This window comes from Nipponia nippon, unplaced genomic scaffold (assembly GCF_047370975.1).
Source record: "Nipponia nippon isolate SJK-2023a ecotype South Korea unplaced genomic scaffold, ASM4737097v1 scaffold_4, whole genome shotgun sequence".
Classification (NCBI taxonomy): domain Eukaryota; kingdom Metazoa; phylum Chordata; class Aves; order Pelecaniformes; family Threskiornithidae; genus Nipponia; species Nipponia nippon.
In genome coordinates this window covers 57,342,913-57,360,464 of record NW_028262358.1, presented here as the reverse complement: position 1 = coordinate 57,360,464, position 17,552 = coordinate 57,342,913, and the positions used below count along the sequence as shown (strand labels likewise).

The 17,552-nt window shown below is 41.4% G+C and overlaps 1 protein-coding gene across 1 annotated transcript in view; it reads left to right on the top strand.

The window, feature by feature from the left end:
- Nucleotides 1-17,229, top strand: part of CNKSR3 (CNKSR family member 3) — a 64,862-nt gene extending 47,633 nt beyond the window's left edge. Inside the window, exons 7-13 of the mRNA XM_087774160.1 lie at nt 598-657; nt 3,471-3,539; nt 4,290-4,436; nt 6,241-6,365; nt 8,868-9,076; nt 9,556-9,645; nt 11,141-17,229. Coding sequence (XP_087630286.1) covers nt 598-657; nt 3,471-3,539; nt 4,290-4,436; nt 6,241-6,365; nt 8,868-9,076; nt 9,556-9,645; nt 11,141-11,439 — 999 coding nt within the window. The 3' untranslated portion in view covers nt 11,440-17,229. The remainder of the gene's footprint in view (nt 1-597; nt 658-3,470; nt 3,540-4,289; nt 4,437-6,240; nt 6,366-8,867; nt 9,077-9,555; nt 9,646-11,140) is intronic.
- The last annotated feature ends 323 nt before the right edge of the window (nt 17,230-17,552 follow it).

Below are 17,552 nucleotides of genomic sequence, written 5' to 3'. Positions count from 1 at the left end.
TCACATGGTCAACACTCACTTCATCTGAGTTTGTCCTTGCGTTCACGCTCAGCATTAACATATACAGCCACAAATACTTAGTTCTGCCAGAGTTTTTATTGCTTCTGTCAGCACTGTGGTTACAAGGCAGTCTGTTGACTTGCCAAGTGAAATTGTCAAAGAACATGTAGGCAATATTTGTAGCCCGCCTGTGTAAGTGTGCTTTGTATGGAGAAAGCTGGTGGCCATCTAGTAAAACCTGTAATTCTCTAGTGCAGACCGGGCAGTAAGGAAATAAGGTTTTGTTCAAGGCCAAAGACTGACAAGGCAGCAAAACCAGCAGTGTTTGGTATTACCAACCAAATAATGTTGCTAAATTTCATTCCATATATTAGGTGTTCTAAGTCATTATAAATATTATAATTAATTACAGTAAAAGTGATCTGTGAAGAGGTTTAGAACGTCGTAATATTAGACCAAACACTTTTCTAGGGAAAATATGTGAATTGTTAAGTGTTTTTAATAATGTTTTGAGTCTGTTGCCAACAGTTGTTTAATCAGATAAGTTATGCCCTTTTTTGCATTTAAACTTGTTTTTCATTTTCTACTTATATTTAGGGAATGTACATCAAATCAACTTATGATGGATTACATGTAATTACTGGAACTACAGAAAACGTAAGTGAAGTAAATGTAGATTAACTCAGGCTATCTGACAGTAGCTTTGAGTTAGTTTGACTTTTTTACCGCTTTTTTCTGTTTTACATACAACTTTCATGATATTACTGCTTTAAATACTGTGTGATGCATCATTTGTTTATCCACAATTTGTAAATATTTTGTGTCTGCATGTTTCACTGTTAGTCTAATTAAACCAGTTTCTGCAAGTACATGAGTTAGTTCAAACACTTGGCATTAAAATAATTGCTTTAATAAGTTACTGTATCTGCTGTTCTGAGTGCTTATGGTATCTTGCTTAACAAAGTCGTGAACGTATTTGCTCTCTGCTGGCAAAGGCAATCTCCCCTAATGGGAACATTTAGGTGGTAGTGTGCTAAATTCAGTAATGAGTAATGAAATCAATGAGCTGTCTAGTGACAGAATTACCTTGCAGAGTAAAAAGATTATGAAAAAGTAAGACTTTAAGGGCCGTCTGCTGGAAGGAAATGGTCGGCGTGATAGGCAGCTGTATTTTTTTGCTGCAGATGGTCGCTTGCTTTATTCTTACACTGTGAGCGCTCTGTGACTGAGACTTTATTAAAGGCTTCTGGGCAGTCGTTGCAGTGGACCTCTGGCCAGCTGCTGAGGCTGGCAGGTGATGCTGTGGTGCAGCTGAGGCTGGCAGGTGATGCTGTGGTGTTGTCAGACACGCTGCTCTACAGGAGCAGTGGCTGAGAAGAAAAAGAAGGAAAAAAGGCAGAGGAACTTGGCTTTTGCAGCGATGCCTTTTTTTTTTGTTTTCTTGTGAATAGGAAAGAACCAGTGGTTCTAGTTGTACCCTTGCCAAGTCCAGGGGCCAGGGAGGAGTGGGTGGAAATCTGTGCTTGCAGTTCAGAGTGAAAACTGAAAGCTTTTATAGCTTTTGTGCTATTGCCCTGGCATAACTCTGTACAGGATCTGCAACAGAGACCAAGTCTGCTTTCACAGCAATTTCAACATCCGATAAATGTGAAAGAATGTAATGTTGACTGCTGACAAGCTGCCTGTGCATATAGATGTCATTTTGGAGGCCAGTAATGGGGCTGTATTGCTTTTATAGCTTTCAGTGTTGACCTAAACATCTGCTTTTTTATGAACACTGGTTCTTCCTTTGGGCAAGCTCTTTCCTTTGGAGCAACAAAACTTGACAAGTGACTGAGAAATCTGCAAACAGCGCATGTCTTTCTGGTGGCATGGGATCATTTAGATCACCCAGGCTGGGTCTTAGCTCAATTTTCTTGCTAGGTTTGGAATGGTAACTACCCCCAGAAGCTAGTGTGTTGGAATGCAGGGGAATTGCACCCCAAAATTAACAGTACTGTACATTGGAAGGACTGGGGAAGTCCATGCATTTGATACCAGTCAGCCAAGAGCATTCCTGAGTTGTGCCGTCCTACTTGTGACTTCCCGCATCATGTTGGCCTAGATCTAAACTTTGCTCTTTCTTCCGTTCTCACAATGTGATTGCAGTGTCTGCTGTGCTTGCCGGCACTTGTTGTAGGAGTCCTCTGTGCAAGGGTCCCCCACCCTCCCCTAGATAGGCTGTTGATCACCCAAAGGACAGCTTGAAATGAGCTTTGTTTTTCACAAACTTGACTTTTTGGCCCAGCGTTTTTTCATGATCTTGGTTGACTCATGTATATGCAGCTTTCCACAAGGCATTTCCTCTCAGAGGAAGCAAGAAGACAATGAAGAAATGGGGTTACTCATGATAGCTGGAGCTTCCCAGAAATTCCCCTATGTTTTTTTCCCTTGTTGCACTGTTTATTCCTATGGTTCCTTCAAATGAAAGTTACTTGAGCTCTGAGTGTGTGATGATGAGGAGAAGGGAGTCCTTAATCTAAGTGTTTAGTTCTGGAGTCACTAGGAAGAGCTGGCCTGCTGCCAGGTGGTTACTCATGGGATGGGGGGAATGGGAGGAGAAGTTGTCCCATGACTGGGGTGCAGTATACCAAGGTAGTATGCCTGTGCGCTTTGGGTGTTGTCAAGGCTGGTCAGAGTTGGTGTGTTATAGCAACAAGACTGGTTTTAATAACTGCAGCGCTAGCTGGTGCACGGCACCAGCCGTAGATAAATCTAAATAAATATTGACACATTTAGCTGTTCCTCGCTAATGGTTCCCAGAGCTTGGTTTTTGTTCCAAGAAAATTGTATTTTAAGGTTTGTTATAAGACAGGTATTTGAAAAATACCTGCCTATGCACAGTTGATGTGTGCAAGCATATATTTTTATCTATTGACCTTGATGATGCAGGCAGGTAATTTCACATTAAAGTTGGTAGCTCTTACTTACATTAGGAAACAAAAAGGGAAAGTGCAATGGATCCATTTTGTGGGTTAGAGGGGTCTTGGTCCTTTGTCCCATACATTCAAAATCTTAGTGCATTTTTTTTTTAAAATCAGTATACATTTATTTGAAAGTTAAGATAGTTGTTGTGTTAGAACAGAAGTCTTTCCAGTCCTCTCCCACTGCTGTCTGAAACTCCAGTACAAACTGGAGGCAAAAGGACAGTGGAGACTGTCCCATGACATAAGTACAATTTGGCCTGCGACAGACGTACGCTATGCCTTCTCCCTTTCCCTGTGGTTTCCCCAGTATAAAAAATAAATCATAAGTTGAATTCGTTTGCGTTTCTCAAGTCATCAACAGAAGTAATATGTGATCTAGCTGTGTGAAAATTTTCAGCAGTGCTTTTCATTATAGATACAACCTTCGACTTAGTTTGATGGGGGGTTGTTATGGGGGGGAAGAAAACCTGCTGAAGCACATGCCTATTGTTTTCCTGTTTGTAGTCCCCCGCTGATCGATCTCAGAAGATTCATGCTGGTGATGAAGTGATCCAGGTTAATCGGCAAACTGTGGTTAGTAACAAACAGCCTTACCAACCCTCCCTTATGCTTGCTCTGCAAAGCTCGCTTCCCACAGCTTCTGAATGGGTGGGCTTAGGAGGTGGTTTTGGTATTTTCCTGTTAAAATCTTTGAGGCTTTTTAATATTTTGTTTTCAAGACAAATTTTATTCTTTGCAATATTTTGATAAAATAAATATGCAGTATTTCATGTTTAAATGCTCTATGCATCATATTAAAACACTTCGTGTTGTATTTAAGGCCTGTATTAAATGCATTGTTACAATCTACTGAAATGCAGATAAAAACAGCTTAAAAATACCCCCCCAAGTATTTGTCAAATTGTTTGCATCTGGGAACTTAAATAAAATGATTACATTTTTTCTTAGTACAGATAAGCAATGCCTTTCAACGTGTGAAAAGAAACATGACAGAAGTAGTTCACTGTGAATCCCTATGTTACTCAATTTGAGCACATCCATGCGTCCTTCTAGGACCGGAGCTGAGGTATAGAGCTCATTGCTTGATATCTCAGTGTTTAATCTACAGTTTAAGGAGAGATCTCTTGCTGAAACAAAACAAAGAAGAACCTTCCAAAAAAGGAGCTTTCCAATTTTTTTCTTCATTGTGGCTTTTTTGGATCTCTTTTCTCTCTCTAAGTTCACATTAAAACAGACAGTTTGACGTGGGGGATTTGGTTTTTTCCTCTTTGTTTGCTTTCAGAAAAGCAATACTAAACAGAAGATGTCTCTATTCTCTTCCAGGTTGGATGGCAACTCAAAAATTTGGTGGCAAAGTTGCGAGAGAATCCTGCTGGAGTTAGGCTGCTGCTTAAGAAACGTCCTACTGGTTCTTTCCATTTCACTCCTGCTCCATTGAAGAACCTGCGCTGGAAACCACCCTTGGTGCAGGTGAGAAGCTGCCAGCTCAACTGTAATGTCGGGATGAGAATGCCTCGGTTGCAATTTGAAAAAGAGAAATACCAGAAGTACTGCCAGGTACTCACGTTTAAGTGTAGGTCAAGGAAGGTTAGGTGAAATGGTTGTCCTCTTCTGGTTCCTAGATAAAAGGGAAAATATTCTTGCCTTTTTTCTTTCTCTTGCTCGTGAGCTCTTTCTCTCTCTCTCTCCAAGTAATGTACTCTTGATACACGAAGAAACTAGGTGTGTTGGGCATTTTAATCTGTCTCTGTGTGCCACTGGGAGAACTTATCTGAGGCAAAACTGCTGAAACTGCTGATATATGTGGAATTCATCAGCATGGAGTAATAAATGTTTCCTCTATTTAGCAGAGTACTACATTTTTGCTGAAATAACTTAGATTATTCCATATATTTGTCCTCTTTTTAGTCTGGTGAAGGGTGGAAAGAGTGACTGTTTTTCAAGAAGTTATTTAAACTACTTGTTTAAATAAGATTTGGTTGTTGGGCAATTCACAGATTGGGTAATGAGCAGACAGAGAAAGTGACGTTAATAACTCTTAAATAACCATGTTGAGGAATGGCTTGTGTATTAGGAAGCTTAGCGCTTAATGCTTACAGGAGGAAGTAACCTAGTTGAATCTAATCTGATTACCTGAAATAAAGAAAACCAGGGAGAGTTCCCATGCCTACTCCTGTTCTGACAGAGGTCTCCCTACAGCTGTGAGGATAATATATCAACCTGTGAAATGCCAGTGGCTATCGCAAGTCTTGATGCTGGCAGATTTCTCTCAAACTGCGTAGAAGATGTGCACTTGGCTTCTTTCTCATCCTTCCTTTCACTAATGCCTGCACCTTGTTTTTGTGGCATCGTGCCTGTCATTTAATCAGAGCCAAAGGAAAAAAAAAAACACCACCCTGTGAACTCACCAGAGTTACCCAAAGCAAGGACTGTGTTACCGGTGTGAAGAGCTGAGGTGGGCTGGGATATAGGCTGTGCCAAGCAGTGTTTTGTTGGGGGAATGAGTGATTGGAGAAGCCTGTTGACAGTTCTGGGCTCTAACATACTGACTGGTAAAAGGCAGATGCTTGTGCAAGGGTGCCATTAACTGAGTGGTCAGAGTCAACCCCTGGGCAGGTCCTTGACAAAAAGGAGGGGGTGCAGTCCTCTTGCCTGATGAAGGTGAAAGGGTCCTTCAAGCCTTTGCTCTCCTAGAGGCAGACAGGAGCCTGGCAAGATGCTGGGGACAATGAAGTGAGCCACAAAGAGCAAAATGGCAAACTTGATTAGATAAGAAATACCAAATATATTTTTCCTTTGCTTCCCTTACCCTAGTTATATCCCTTGATGCAATTTGTGGTGAACGTTACCATATTCCTGTGCATGCCCCAAGCATTAGACTGTATGGAATAAGGGTAGCATGAGCTGGCTTTGTAAGTGTTGCAGTTCATATCTGTATTTAACAAATTGCATTCTTTCAATGGATCTAAAAGTAGAAGGGGTTTTGTCTCTGTTGCTTTTTCTGTTTATGGAATTTGCAGGAAAAATAGAACTGGAAAGAGCAAAATACTCTTGAGCAATGCATTACCTGTGATAGAATTTCTGTAGCAGGGACTGCAAAGCTAGCCAAAACTGGGGGTGGAGGAAAATGTAAATGCTACAAGTTTTTAATGTGTTTATTAAGCATAGAAATAGTAGTTCACTAGGGTATGAAATAGTACTATTGATTATTGAATTATCTTTTTGTGAATGATAAATCAATGCTCAGAGGTTTGATAGCTGTCTAACATTTCAGACCAGTCCTCTGCCAACTTCAACCCAGTCACCAGAAAGCACCATGGATACCTCACTGAAAAAAGAGAAGCCAGCCATTTTGGATCTGTACATACCACCTCCACCAGCTGTTCCATATTCTCCTCGGTATGCAAATAAACATGCCCTACTGAACAAAAAACTCCTTTATTACACTTGTTTCTGAGCTGGTTTGCTGTTAGAGCTCTGTGCAGATTAGCTTGAGGAAACTGCAGATCTCACAGACTTTCTTCTAGTTGCTTAAATGTATAGGATTGCTTAAGCTTATGCATAAATGCATAAACTACCAGGATCGTAATAGGTTTTATTATTAGTAGATTATTGTGTGCCACGTAGATGAGAGTTGTTCCCGAAACACGAATGAATGTCATCCCTCATTTTGTTGTGGGGTTATGTTTTTCATTTTGTTTAAATCTGCCTGCACATAGCAAGAAGTCATTTTTGTCTGTAACATTTTCCACTGTTTTTTTGTTGTTGGTGGTGGTTTTTTTAAAGTTCTTTAAAGTTAAGTAACTGTTGTGGGAGTTAGGATAGAAAAGAATTTGTTTAAAATTGTTAAACTTGCAAGTTGTATAAAACAGGAACATTCCCACTGAAGGGAAGGGAGAGTCAATTAATTCAACTTTATTTTTTTATCCTGCAGTGTAAGCTATAAAAATGCAGACCTGTGTACACAAAAGGTGGGGGTGGAGTGGGTGTATGGTATGGCTAGCTTTTGTTTGTTCTCAAGTCCATGTTGACTCATGCCAGAACCCTGCCAACTGACCTGGGAAGGTGATAGACAAAAAAGTTTTCGGGCAAGGCATGCTTCCTGGCCTGCCCTGACACTTTAGGTTACATGTAGATAGCCCAGCACAGAAACTCTTGACCTTTTGCTGCAGGACTCATGTAGGAGAAGAGCTTCCCTCCTGTCATATAAGGCCTGATACAGAGACAGAGGTTGTATTACTGCAGTCTTTGGGGCAGTACCAGGGCCAGGGGAGAGGGTTTCTCCAAGGTAGGGTCCCTTTACTGAAGTTGAACCCACCTTGACCTGTTTGCTCCCTCTTTTTTATTTTTGTGCATGCTCAGTTCTTAAACAAACAAACAAAAAAACCCATCCGGTCTCTTGGCATAAAAACAAACATATAGATTTAGCAGCTGAGTTCAGAATGCCTTGGTCTTTTCTTTAAATCGTTACATTTCAAGCACATTGGTGAATTATGTGCATGTGCTCAGTTTGTTTATCTTTGTTTATCTTTCCTAAAGAGTCACAAAATTATATTTAGCTTCCAGATGCCTTTAGACCTGAATCCCTGTTGACAAGGAAGGAAGTAGCAATACGAGCTGCAGAACTTGTCCTGGATGATGTGTGGAAAGGGGAAGGCTTCTTGACTTTGACTTTTAAAGGAAGCAAACATTGGAAGCTGTGGCAGGCAGGACGAGGAGGAAGGGCAGTTCTTTTGCCTTCTGTTTGGCTATTTAATTTCACCTCTGCATGTTTTACTCTTTTTTTTGAGAGTGTAGTGCGTTTATGTGGTCATTTCTTTTTTTCCCCCTCATCATCCTGTTCGGTTGCCTTCCTGGCATGGATCTTCTCTGGTCCACACTGGGGAGGCAGAGAGCAGTGGCTGGTTTCCCTCCCCATGGCACAGTCTCCACATGGTGGTGTTGTAGGAAAGCTCTCCGCATCCATATGGTTGTAGTGTAACACGTCTGTGCAGTTTTCGGTCCCTGAGCTGCCATAAATAGCTCCTTCCCATTCACTGAGCTCTAGCATTGTTCTTGATGGAGAGCCGGAAAAAGTGGTATGCATTGGCCAGGAGGCTGTTGTGAATACTGGGCTATGTATGGGCTTAGACAGATGTGTATTTTTATGCCTGACTTGGCAGATGGTTGCTTCAAGCAATAAGACTGTAGCGTGTACAGGGAAGGGGTAAAAAAAAAAAGGCAAATGTTAACTTGGAGGGTAGCTTTTCTTCCAAAAGTACTCACAAGGACTGGTTCTAAAAAATGGCTGTTCCTGGCTTTTGGAATGAGGGATTGCTCTGTGAAGGGAGTTCCTGCAGAAATTGCTCAAAATCATATGTATATAACTATGAATTTATTACTGAAGCTCTCGAGGGGGTCTCACTTTTGGATGGACAGAGAAGGTGATGAATATTCAGTGGTGGTTATTGGGCTCTTACAATGACTGAAAAGCATAGTCCTTCAGATGGAGGCGATAGGTGTTGCCATTACACAGAGATGGATAAATCTATGTGTGCACTTCTCTGTCACAACTGTGTACTGAACAGGCAGTGAATTGGGAGCTTTGATACACTCAGGGCAGAAACGTCTCATTTCTCAAAAGCTTTTTCAGCGGTGGTACCTCTAAACTTCTCTGTGTGTTAAATTACTGGCTCATTAAAAGTGAATTGGCATGAGGGGGGTAGCTTTCTTTTCTCCTTGGTAAATATGTTTATAATGAAGACTTCCATCACCTGACTTGGATTTTTTTTTCAGCTTGTTTGGAGGACAATGCCGCTTGTCAGGAGCATGACTGGGTGCTAGAAGTATCTTTCAAACCTATTCATGTCTGTAGCGTGAAACTCTTTTAAGCTACTAACTGAAGTGAAAATGTCCTTTCAGAGATGAAAAGGGGAGTTTTGTATATGGAGGAGGCAACAAACCCAGTCAGCCACTACCTGGGTCCAAGGGTGCTGAGTCTCCCAATTCTTTTCTGGATCAGGAGAGTCGAAGGCGAAGGTTTACTATTGCTGATTCGGATCAGTTGCCTGGGTATCCCATGGAAGCAAATATCCTACCAGCCAAGTTGAGGGAAAAAACACAGTCCTATGGTGAGTTCATTCCTCTTTCATTATTGCTGTTATGATAAATCCTTTGGTCAGTTTGGAATAATTTGTGTGAGAAAACTGCTCATTAGACTTGATGGATATTAAGAGCAGTCTGTGCAAATTGTGAATGTGAATGAAATTCCATATCTGAAATAATTTCACTTAAATGCTGTTATTTCTTTAATGAATGTCACTCAGCTGGGCTCTGCTGCTACGGATGGCCATCTCCACGTGTGTTTTGGTTATAACTTTTGGTCATTATGTCCACTGCTGCTGTAAATGAGCAAGAGTGTGGCTGTTCAATCTCAGCACATTGCTTTCTTATATTTCACCAATGGAAGTATCTTGAACTATTTTTGTTCTGCAATTTTAACTCTTTATTGCTGTACCTCTCCCTTTGCTTAATTGCAAAAATGTATCAATTTAAAAATTGGTTTCCTAAACTTAATGTAATTCCTCATAACTTTCTATATTGCCTTTAGGAAAACCTCGTCCTTTGTCAATGCCTGCTGATGGGAGCTGGATAGGAGCTGCAGAACCCTTCTCTAGGCCACGAGCACCAGGGAGAAAAGGCAAGGTTTTAGGTCTCATCCCTCTTTCTCTTTTCTTCCTCTTCAAAGTTTCCTTGGGGTGAACTGGATGGAAATGTTTAAATTAGGAATGGAGGATTAGTGCTTGCATATTGCTGAACTGATCCAAGATGACAGTTGTTGGGTTTAGCAGGAATGCTAGATGGTAGCTCTGAAATTTGTCTTAGAATTCTTGTGAGCGTTAAAAGTAGGCTAGAATGACTAGGGCAGATGTGTACTTGTCACTTTATAGGAGAGGTTTACTATCTTGCTCTTACATACACCCCTTTCCCTTTCTTCTGTATTTAATATTGATCATAAAACTGCTTTTTTGATAAGTCTTTCTGTTTGTTTAGCTCACTGTGGAGGCTGGTGTAGAAGCAAGCTTGTTCTCAAAAGTAAAATGTAGGGCCTTTTAGGAGTTGCTTTTTGCTGTGACTGCTGTTAGAAAACAACATATTCTGCAGATGTCACAGGATGGGAGAGAGGCAGAAGCTCATAAAGTTGGATGTTAAGTTGGGTGGCTTCTTTCCTTCCCCCACTGCCCTTCTCTCCCTCCTCCACTTTTGCATGTGAAAGGCTATGAGTCCATTAGAGTGGGAAATAAGAAAGGATGACTATTTAGTTTATTCTTGAAATCAGTTATGAAAGCTAATGTGTAATTCTAGGGAAAATAGAAGCTGAATTCTATTATTTTAATGCAAAAATAGAAGCTGATAACAAGGAGCATCAGCCTGGAGGGATATTAGAAACAAGCTAAATAACAAGTCTGACTGAACGATCACCAGGTGGCAGGGCTGGGTTTTGTGTGTATGGTTTTTTGTTTGGTTTTGCTTTTGGTTTTGTGTTGGCTTTTTTTAACACCTGAAATGTACGTAAGTGTTGCAGGCTTGTACGTAAGCTGTACTGGGTCAGAACACAAGCCTGTCTAGCCCAGTAGGGTGTCTCTAGCAGCAGCCACTATAGTCAGCTGTGTAGGGAACCGGAAAAACGGAGAAATCATCACAGGTCAATGGTCAAAACCAAGGAAGTGCTTGTATCTTGATCTGCAAAATTAATTTCTGTTGTCCAGAGTAATATTTGCAGCTTTTAAGTTCATCATGACTTACATTCAGATAAACATGGATTCAACTCTGGTCTATCGGCATCTTGAATGACACGTTACGAGAAGGTTTTAGGTCTTGCTCATGATGATGATTTGCATGAAGGTAGTCTGTACTAGCAGTTTCGGTGTGTGTGAATCTGGAATTTAACAGTCAAATGGTATCCTCTCTGTGTGTGAATTTATTTTGTTGCTCTTTGTGTTGCTTAAAAAATACTAAAGATGCAAAACGCCATAAATCTATTGACCGATGCTTATGTCCAGGTGTATTATGAAAGGTAACCAAGATCTAGGTAATTTGAAAAGTAACCAGAATCTTTTCATAAAAATAGAAAATGTTAATGGGAGGGTTTTGGAAATCAACAATAATTGGTTTACCTCCTCCTGTTCGTACAGGTGAAGATGTCCTCTGCAGGTACTTCAGTAATGAAAGGATACCCCCAATCATTGAAGAAAGCCCCTCCACACAACACCCCCTCTCAAGACCAGTGTCTGACAAGCAGTTAGTGAGGGGAACGGATTATATTCGAGGCAGCAGGTGTTTTATGAATACAGACCTCCACAACAGTGCAACAATTCCTTTTCAAGAGGAAGGTGCTAAAAAATCCTCTGTTACTTCGTCCACAAAATCTTCCTCCGCAGAGCCCTCGCTGCTGGTCAGTTGGATCACGAGACTGAAATTGTTGACTCATTGACTACTGCTCACAGGACTGTTACCAAGTGCCTTTGCTCATCAGTCAGACTTCTCTACTTTTCAGCTTAACTGCTGCATAGTGACTAATATGGTGTTCTTTTCCTGGAGAATCTTACGTTTTTGCCGTTTTGTTTGTGATTTTTGATGGATCAGAGGGTTTCATAGTGCAAGGAGGGAAGAAAGGTAATAATCAAGTTCCTCTTCCTGGCCAAAAGCTGAGGGCATTTATTCCCCTGGAAATGAGTAAACTTTCAGTGATACAGAGGCCACACGTGACCTGAAATATGCATAGTGACTCAGAGGAAATCATTGCATTGCCGTGAAGTCCAGTGGCACTTCAGTTATCTGAATGCTCAGAGGCTGGTGTGACTGGCTGGGTGTCAGAGTATGTAGAGCTCAGCAAAGCTGTGTTACTCTCCTGACCAGGAAAGATAAGCAGGGAAACAGCAGTTTCACGCAACTTAGTGATGCTGTTGCAAGTGCTGCATGAGATCAGCCTGGTGAAGAAGAAGTAGTAGTGTTGCCGTTCTTTCTCTGATATCCAGAGATCTTAGGAAGCCTTAGGAAGAGGGTTCTCTTATTCAGAGATCTTAGGAAGTTGGACTAATTTAATTATAAATCAATCCAACCTGATATATAATCCATTTTATTGAAATCACAGTACAAATAAAGAGCACTGAACAACTGCAGTGCTCATCCGTAAAGATACATGGATTGCTACAACATGCCGAGGAAATGCATCTGTAGAGGTGGTAAAAGAATATATTTTTTCCTTAATTGTTTAAGAATGATTTGCTGTTAACCAAAGTAAGCGTTTAAAGACAGTCCTGTTGGACTTACGAGAACTTTTACAGTGGTTCAGTTTTTGAATGATGTGTTGTTTTTATGAAAAATATGTGCTATGATACATTACAATTGTAAGACATCTTGCTATTTTCTATATAGCTCAAATTTTTTCCAATTCAGAATTTTAAAGTAGCATTGGGTATTTTGGGAGGAAAATAAAACTTGTTTAACAAAAGAAGAGGATATTAAAGAGGTATTGTTTAAAACAATGTACATAAGATTGTTAGTATGCAAACAGTTGTGTTTAAAGTAATTTAAATGTTAAATATAGTTGTATATATATTTTTACACTTAAACAGATACAGTTTGTACCTTCCTGTCTGCGGTACTGGGCACAGATTAGTCAAATGAAAAGAAAAAGAAAGACTTTTGTATTCTCTGCTAATTATAAGACTAACTATTTTCGTAGATCATAGATTGCCAACAGCCTTTACTCCTTTGGTCTTGCTGAAAAGCAGAAGAATTTATACTTAATAATTGGTGGGGAAAGAGGGAGGTTAAATGCTAGTTTGCACTTTGGACTGTGGCAGGAATTCTATGTGATAACATGACTGTTAAAAACACACCATAATTCTGGCTGTGAAGTTGTGACCATTCTGCTGCAACCAGCTTATGAATGAAGTTGAGCTACAGCCCTGCAGAGACAGGATGTTAAATTCAGTTCTCAGTTAATTACATTTGATTGTGACTTGCTGGTGATTTAGGTGGGGGCTGGTCTGGACCTTTCTGATCAAAGCAGATTATGTTTGTCCTATGCCACCCTTCTCCACTCCCTGAGATGGCAGTCTGTACTAGACACATGGCCAAATACAGCTGCAGTGCAGTTGAACCCTAGACCAGTTTGGTCCTGCCTCTGAGAAGAGGGCTGAAACTGCCATGTTGTAGGCACTGTGGTGTAGTATAGTCCAGCCCCAAATTGACTGAACTGTTTTAAATTAAATGACAGTTACTGAACTAGATTAAAGTCAGAGATGTTGTCTAAACAAGACTTTAAAATGGAACTTTTGCTTGTCTTTAATGTCCTGTTTTCCATGGTTTAAAAATGAATGAGGAAGCATCATGCATATTGATGTGGAAGAAACTATGGATGTACTCAGTTTCTTTGGGTTGCAACTGGACACGCTTTTAAGAGACTGAAAAGTTTGCTTCCTTTGTTCAGTCAGGTTCTCTCGAAGTTTCATCTAAGAGTAGTGAAATAGGCTTGCCGTAATTTAACTGATAGCTTTAAATCTCTGCAGCTATGAAGAAAGAGGAATTTGTAAGCATTTAGGCAGAACGAAACTTTCAAAATCTGCCTTGTTGCCTAAATACAAGCTAATCCCTCCCCCCCACCAAAAAAAAAAAAACCAACCAAAAAACAAACCCAACCAACCACCCAATGTTCTCTCCATGTTCATCCTCTCCATGCTCCAGTGTCCTAACCATGCTGAGTTAAGGTACTGAATTTGACCTTTCATCAGTCAGTCATAGGGATATCCAGTAGTTGATTGTCCAGGGAAAGAGTTGCCTGGCTCTTATGAATAGGGGAAACAGAGGTACTTTTCTGGAAATTACCAGGAGTGGTGTTGCACTTTCTCAGAATCACAGAATGGTTGAGCTTGGAAGGGATGTCTGGAGGTCACCCGGTCCAACCCCGCTGCTCAGGCAGGGCCAGTTGCCCAGGACCATGTCTAGACATTTTTTTTAATATCTTGAGGATGGAAACTGCACAACCTCGTGGGCAACCTGTGTCAGTGCCTGGTCACCCTCACAGTAAAAAAGTGTTTCCTGATGCTCAGAGGGAACCTCCTGTGTTTCAGTTTGTGACCATTGTTCTGGTTCTGATGCTGGGCACCACTGAAGACCCTGGCTCAGTCTTCTTTGCACCCTTCTTTCAGGTCTTTATACACATTGATAAGATCCTGCTGAGCCTTCTCTTCTCCAGGCTTAACAGCCCCAGCTCTCTCAGCCTTTTCTCATAGGAGAGGTGCTCCAGTCCCTTCATCATCTTGGTGTCCCTTTGTTGGACTCCCTCCAGTATGTCCAGGTCTCTCTCGAACTGGGGAACCCAGAACTGGACACAGTATCCTAGGTGTGTCCCCCTAATGCTGAGTAGAGGGAAAGGATCACCTCTCTCAACCTACTGGCAATACTTTGTCTAATGCAGCTGAGTTTCCACTGTAAATTAGCCAAGATCGTTGAAAACACATTCATGCATGGCTTCTCAATCAAGAAGGCAAATAGTGTTAGGGGGTTTTTGCCCCTCTTGAGCTTCATCAGTCATTTGCAGACACCACCAAGTTGGGTGGGAGTGTTGATCTGCTTGAGGGTAGAAAGGCCCTTACATAGGGACCTAGACAGGCTGGATCATTGGGCCGGGGCCAGCTGTATGAGATTCAACAAGGCTCAGTGCTGGGTCCTGTACTTGAGTCACAACAACCCTATGCAATGCTACAGGCTTGGGGAAGAGTGGCTGGAAAGCTGCTGGGTGGAAAAGGACCTGGGGGTGTTGGTCAACAGCTGATTGAATGAGCTGGCAGTGTGCCCAGATGGCCAAGAAGGCCAATGGCATCCTGGCTTGAGTCAGGAATAGCGTGGCCAGAAGGACCAGGGAGGTGATAGTGCCCCTGTACTCAGCACTGGTGAGGCCATACATCGAGTACTGTGTTCAGTTTTGGGCCCCTCACTACAAGAAGGACATCGAGGTGCTGGAGCGTGTCCAGAGAAGGGCAATGAAGGTGGTGAAGGGTCTAGAGCACAAGTCTTATGAGGAGCAGCTGAGGGAGCTGGGGTTGTTTAGCCTGGAGAAAAGGAGGCTGAGGGGAGACCTTATTGCTCTCTACAACTGCCTGAAAGGAGGTTGTAGCGAGGTGGGGGTCAGTCTCTTCTCCCAAGTAGCAAGCGATAGGATGAGAGGGAACGACCTAAAGTTGCACCAGGGGAGGTTTAGGTTGGATATTAGGAAAAACTTCTTCACTGACAGGGTTGTCAGGCACTGGAACAGGCTGTCCAGGGAAGTGGTTGAGTCCCCATCCCTGGAGGTATTTAAAAGACAGGTAGATGTGGTGCTTAGGGACATGGTTTAGTGGTGGGCTTGGCAGCATTAGGTTAATGGTTGGACTCTAAGATCTTGAAGGTGTTTTCCAACCTAAACAATTCTATTATTATTGATGGAGTTTTGGCCATTGGAGTGTATGTATGCAGAATAAATATAGCAGAACATGATATACCTGTGTTTGTGGCCATACCTCTTTTGAAACATGAGGAGATAAGTGCAGTTGAAAGACTTATGGGAACAGACTCTACTCTGTCTAGTACCTATAAACTAGAGCTTTTTGCTTCCTATGCTGGTGACATTGATTACCGAAAAGCAAACGCATCAAGAAAACTTTAAAAGAACAATAAAATAGATAGCTGTAATTTCAAGCACTTGATAAAGTGAATGAAACACTAGACCCCTTTTTCCTTTGCCTGTATAGCTCTTTAATATACATAACGACCTTCTTCCAAGTGTCTGTGTCTTTTTAAAGACCTCATCTAATCTTGCAACACAGGGGTAGCTGTTAAGGTATCGGCTGCAAGATTCTCCTCTAATATAAATTTTTATCAATTGTTGTTGGGCTTTATGTTTATGCACTCATCATTTGCTCTAGAAATCTTGATTCAAAGTGAAAATGAGTTTTAATTGACCCATTTTGTGCCTTTTCCTGAGAGAAAAGAAGGAAAAGAAGGGAATGTCTATGGGAGACACGTTCATAAATTATGTCAAGTTCAAGTGGAAGTAACAGTCCCCTCTCTTCCTGCATGAAGCGGGGAGGTGGTCTAAAGAACTTGGGGAAGGCTGTAAGTCCATAGCCACCTGCCACCCAGATATTTCGAGGGCGGACCACTGCTCCATAGCCCTCCTCTGATCAACATTATTCTTAACCAGTATGGCCAACCCTCGCAGAAAGAGCCTCATTATATCTTCAAGGACTCTTTGGCAGCTGCTTTGCATATGTATATGTCACACCAAAGCTTCCTTCCTCCATTCTGTGGAGCCTCTTGCTATGTGGAGTGGTTGTTTGCGGCTCTGAGAGGTGAGCACTAAGCAAGGGTGTTTCTTGGCTCAGGTATGCACAAATAATGTCCAAATGATTTCTTCACCAGAGAAGGAAGCCTGTAGCTCTTATTTCCTTTCCTTTATATTTGTTACAAAATGTTAATAATACTAGAAAGGTCTTTCCAAGAGAACTGATGGAGTAGATGGGGGAGTCGGGCTCTGATCTGGAGAGGAGCTTACTGTTGTGCAGAGAACAAGTGTGCTGTTGCCACTGGATGATAATGCAATCAGTTGAATAAGTTGCTGCAGATGTGTAGTGGCAGGTAATAAAGTCCTATATTTTGTTTCAGAGAAACATTGAAATCCCTCACTGCATGAACACCAAATGAGAGGGGAAAATACAAGTACTAGCATAAGAAGAGAAATAAAGTGAAGTTGCAAGGAACTGGTAGAAGGCAGATCTTCAAGAGCAGCTTTTACACTGTTCTATGAAAAGCACTTGGACTTCAGATGGTTTGCTCCACTCCATGACTTCACTTCCCTAGCAAAGAATAGAGATTAAAACCCACAGCTTTCTCTATGTCTGTACACAATGTGCAATATTAACCAGCTGGTGTTTAGCAAATAGCAATGTGGCACAGATCGTTTACCACTATCGTTACCATTTGGGAGAAATGCTGCTGTTGGTTTGGGAGGATGGTTTAAAATGCAGGAAAGACCCATAGCAGTGCATGTCACAGTATTTCCAAGTGTGGTTATTTTTCTTCTTTACAGTAACAGCTCCTGTTAGAAGTTGTAGTGTATGGAGAAGTGTTAAAAATTCAACTTTTTCAGATTGTTCCTTTTTCATTTTAATCTCATTCGGAGAGGGTGAAATTTGTCCTGTGTTTGTGGACTAATTTCTCCTACCCGCTTCTTCTTCTCTTCCTCTTTGTACCGTATTAATTCAAAAGCGAGGGGAAGCACCTGAGAAGTCTGAACTCCCAAAGACTAGTGCGCTTTCTTTGTCCAGGAGGTTAAATTTGAAAGATGTTGATCACTTAACTTCTTAATGTGTATAGTGAATATAGAGGGGGCTCTCTAGTTTGGGGGTAAAAAAAAAGACCCACAGATCTAGGAATAAATCACAGGCAATATCTTTCTGGCTTAACCTGAGAAAAATGTAGACAAGTCAGAAACTGCTATTATGCAGAAACTTGGCTCGTCTCTCGGTACTGAAGGTACATGTATCTGTTATAACAAAAACT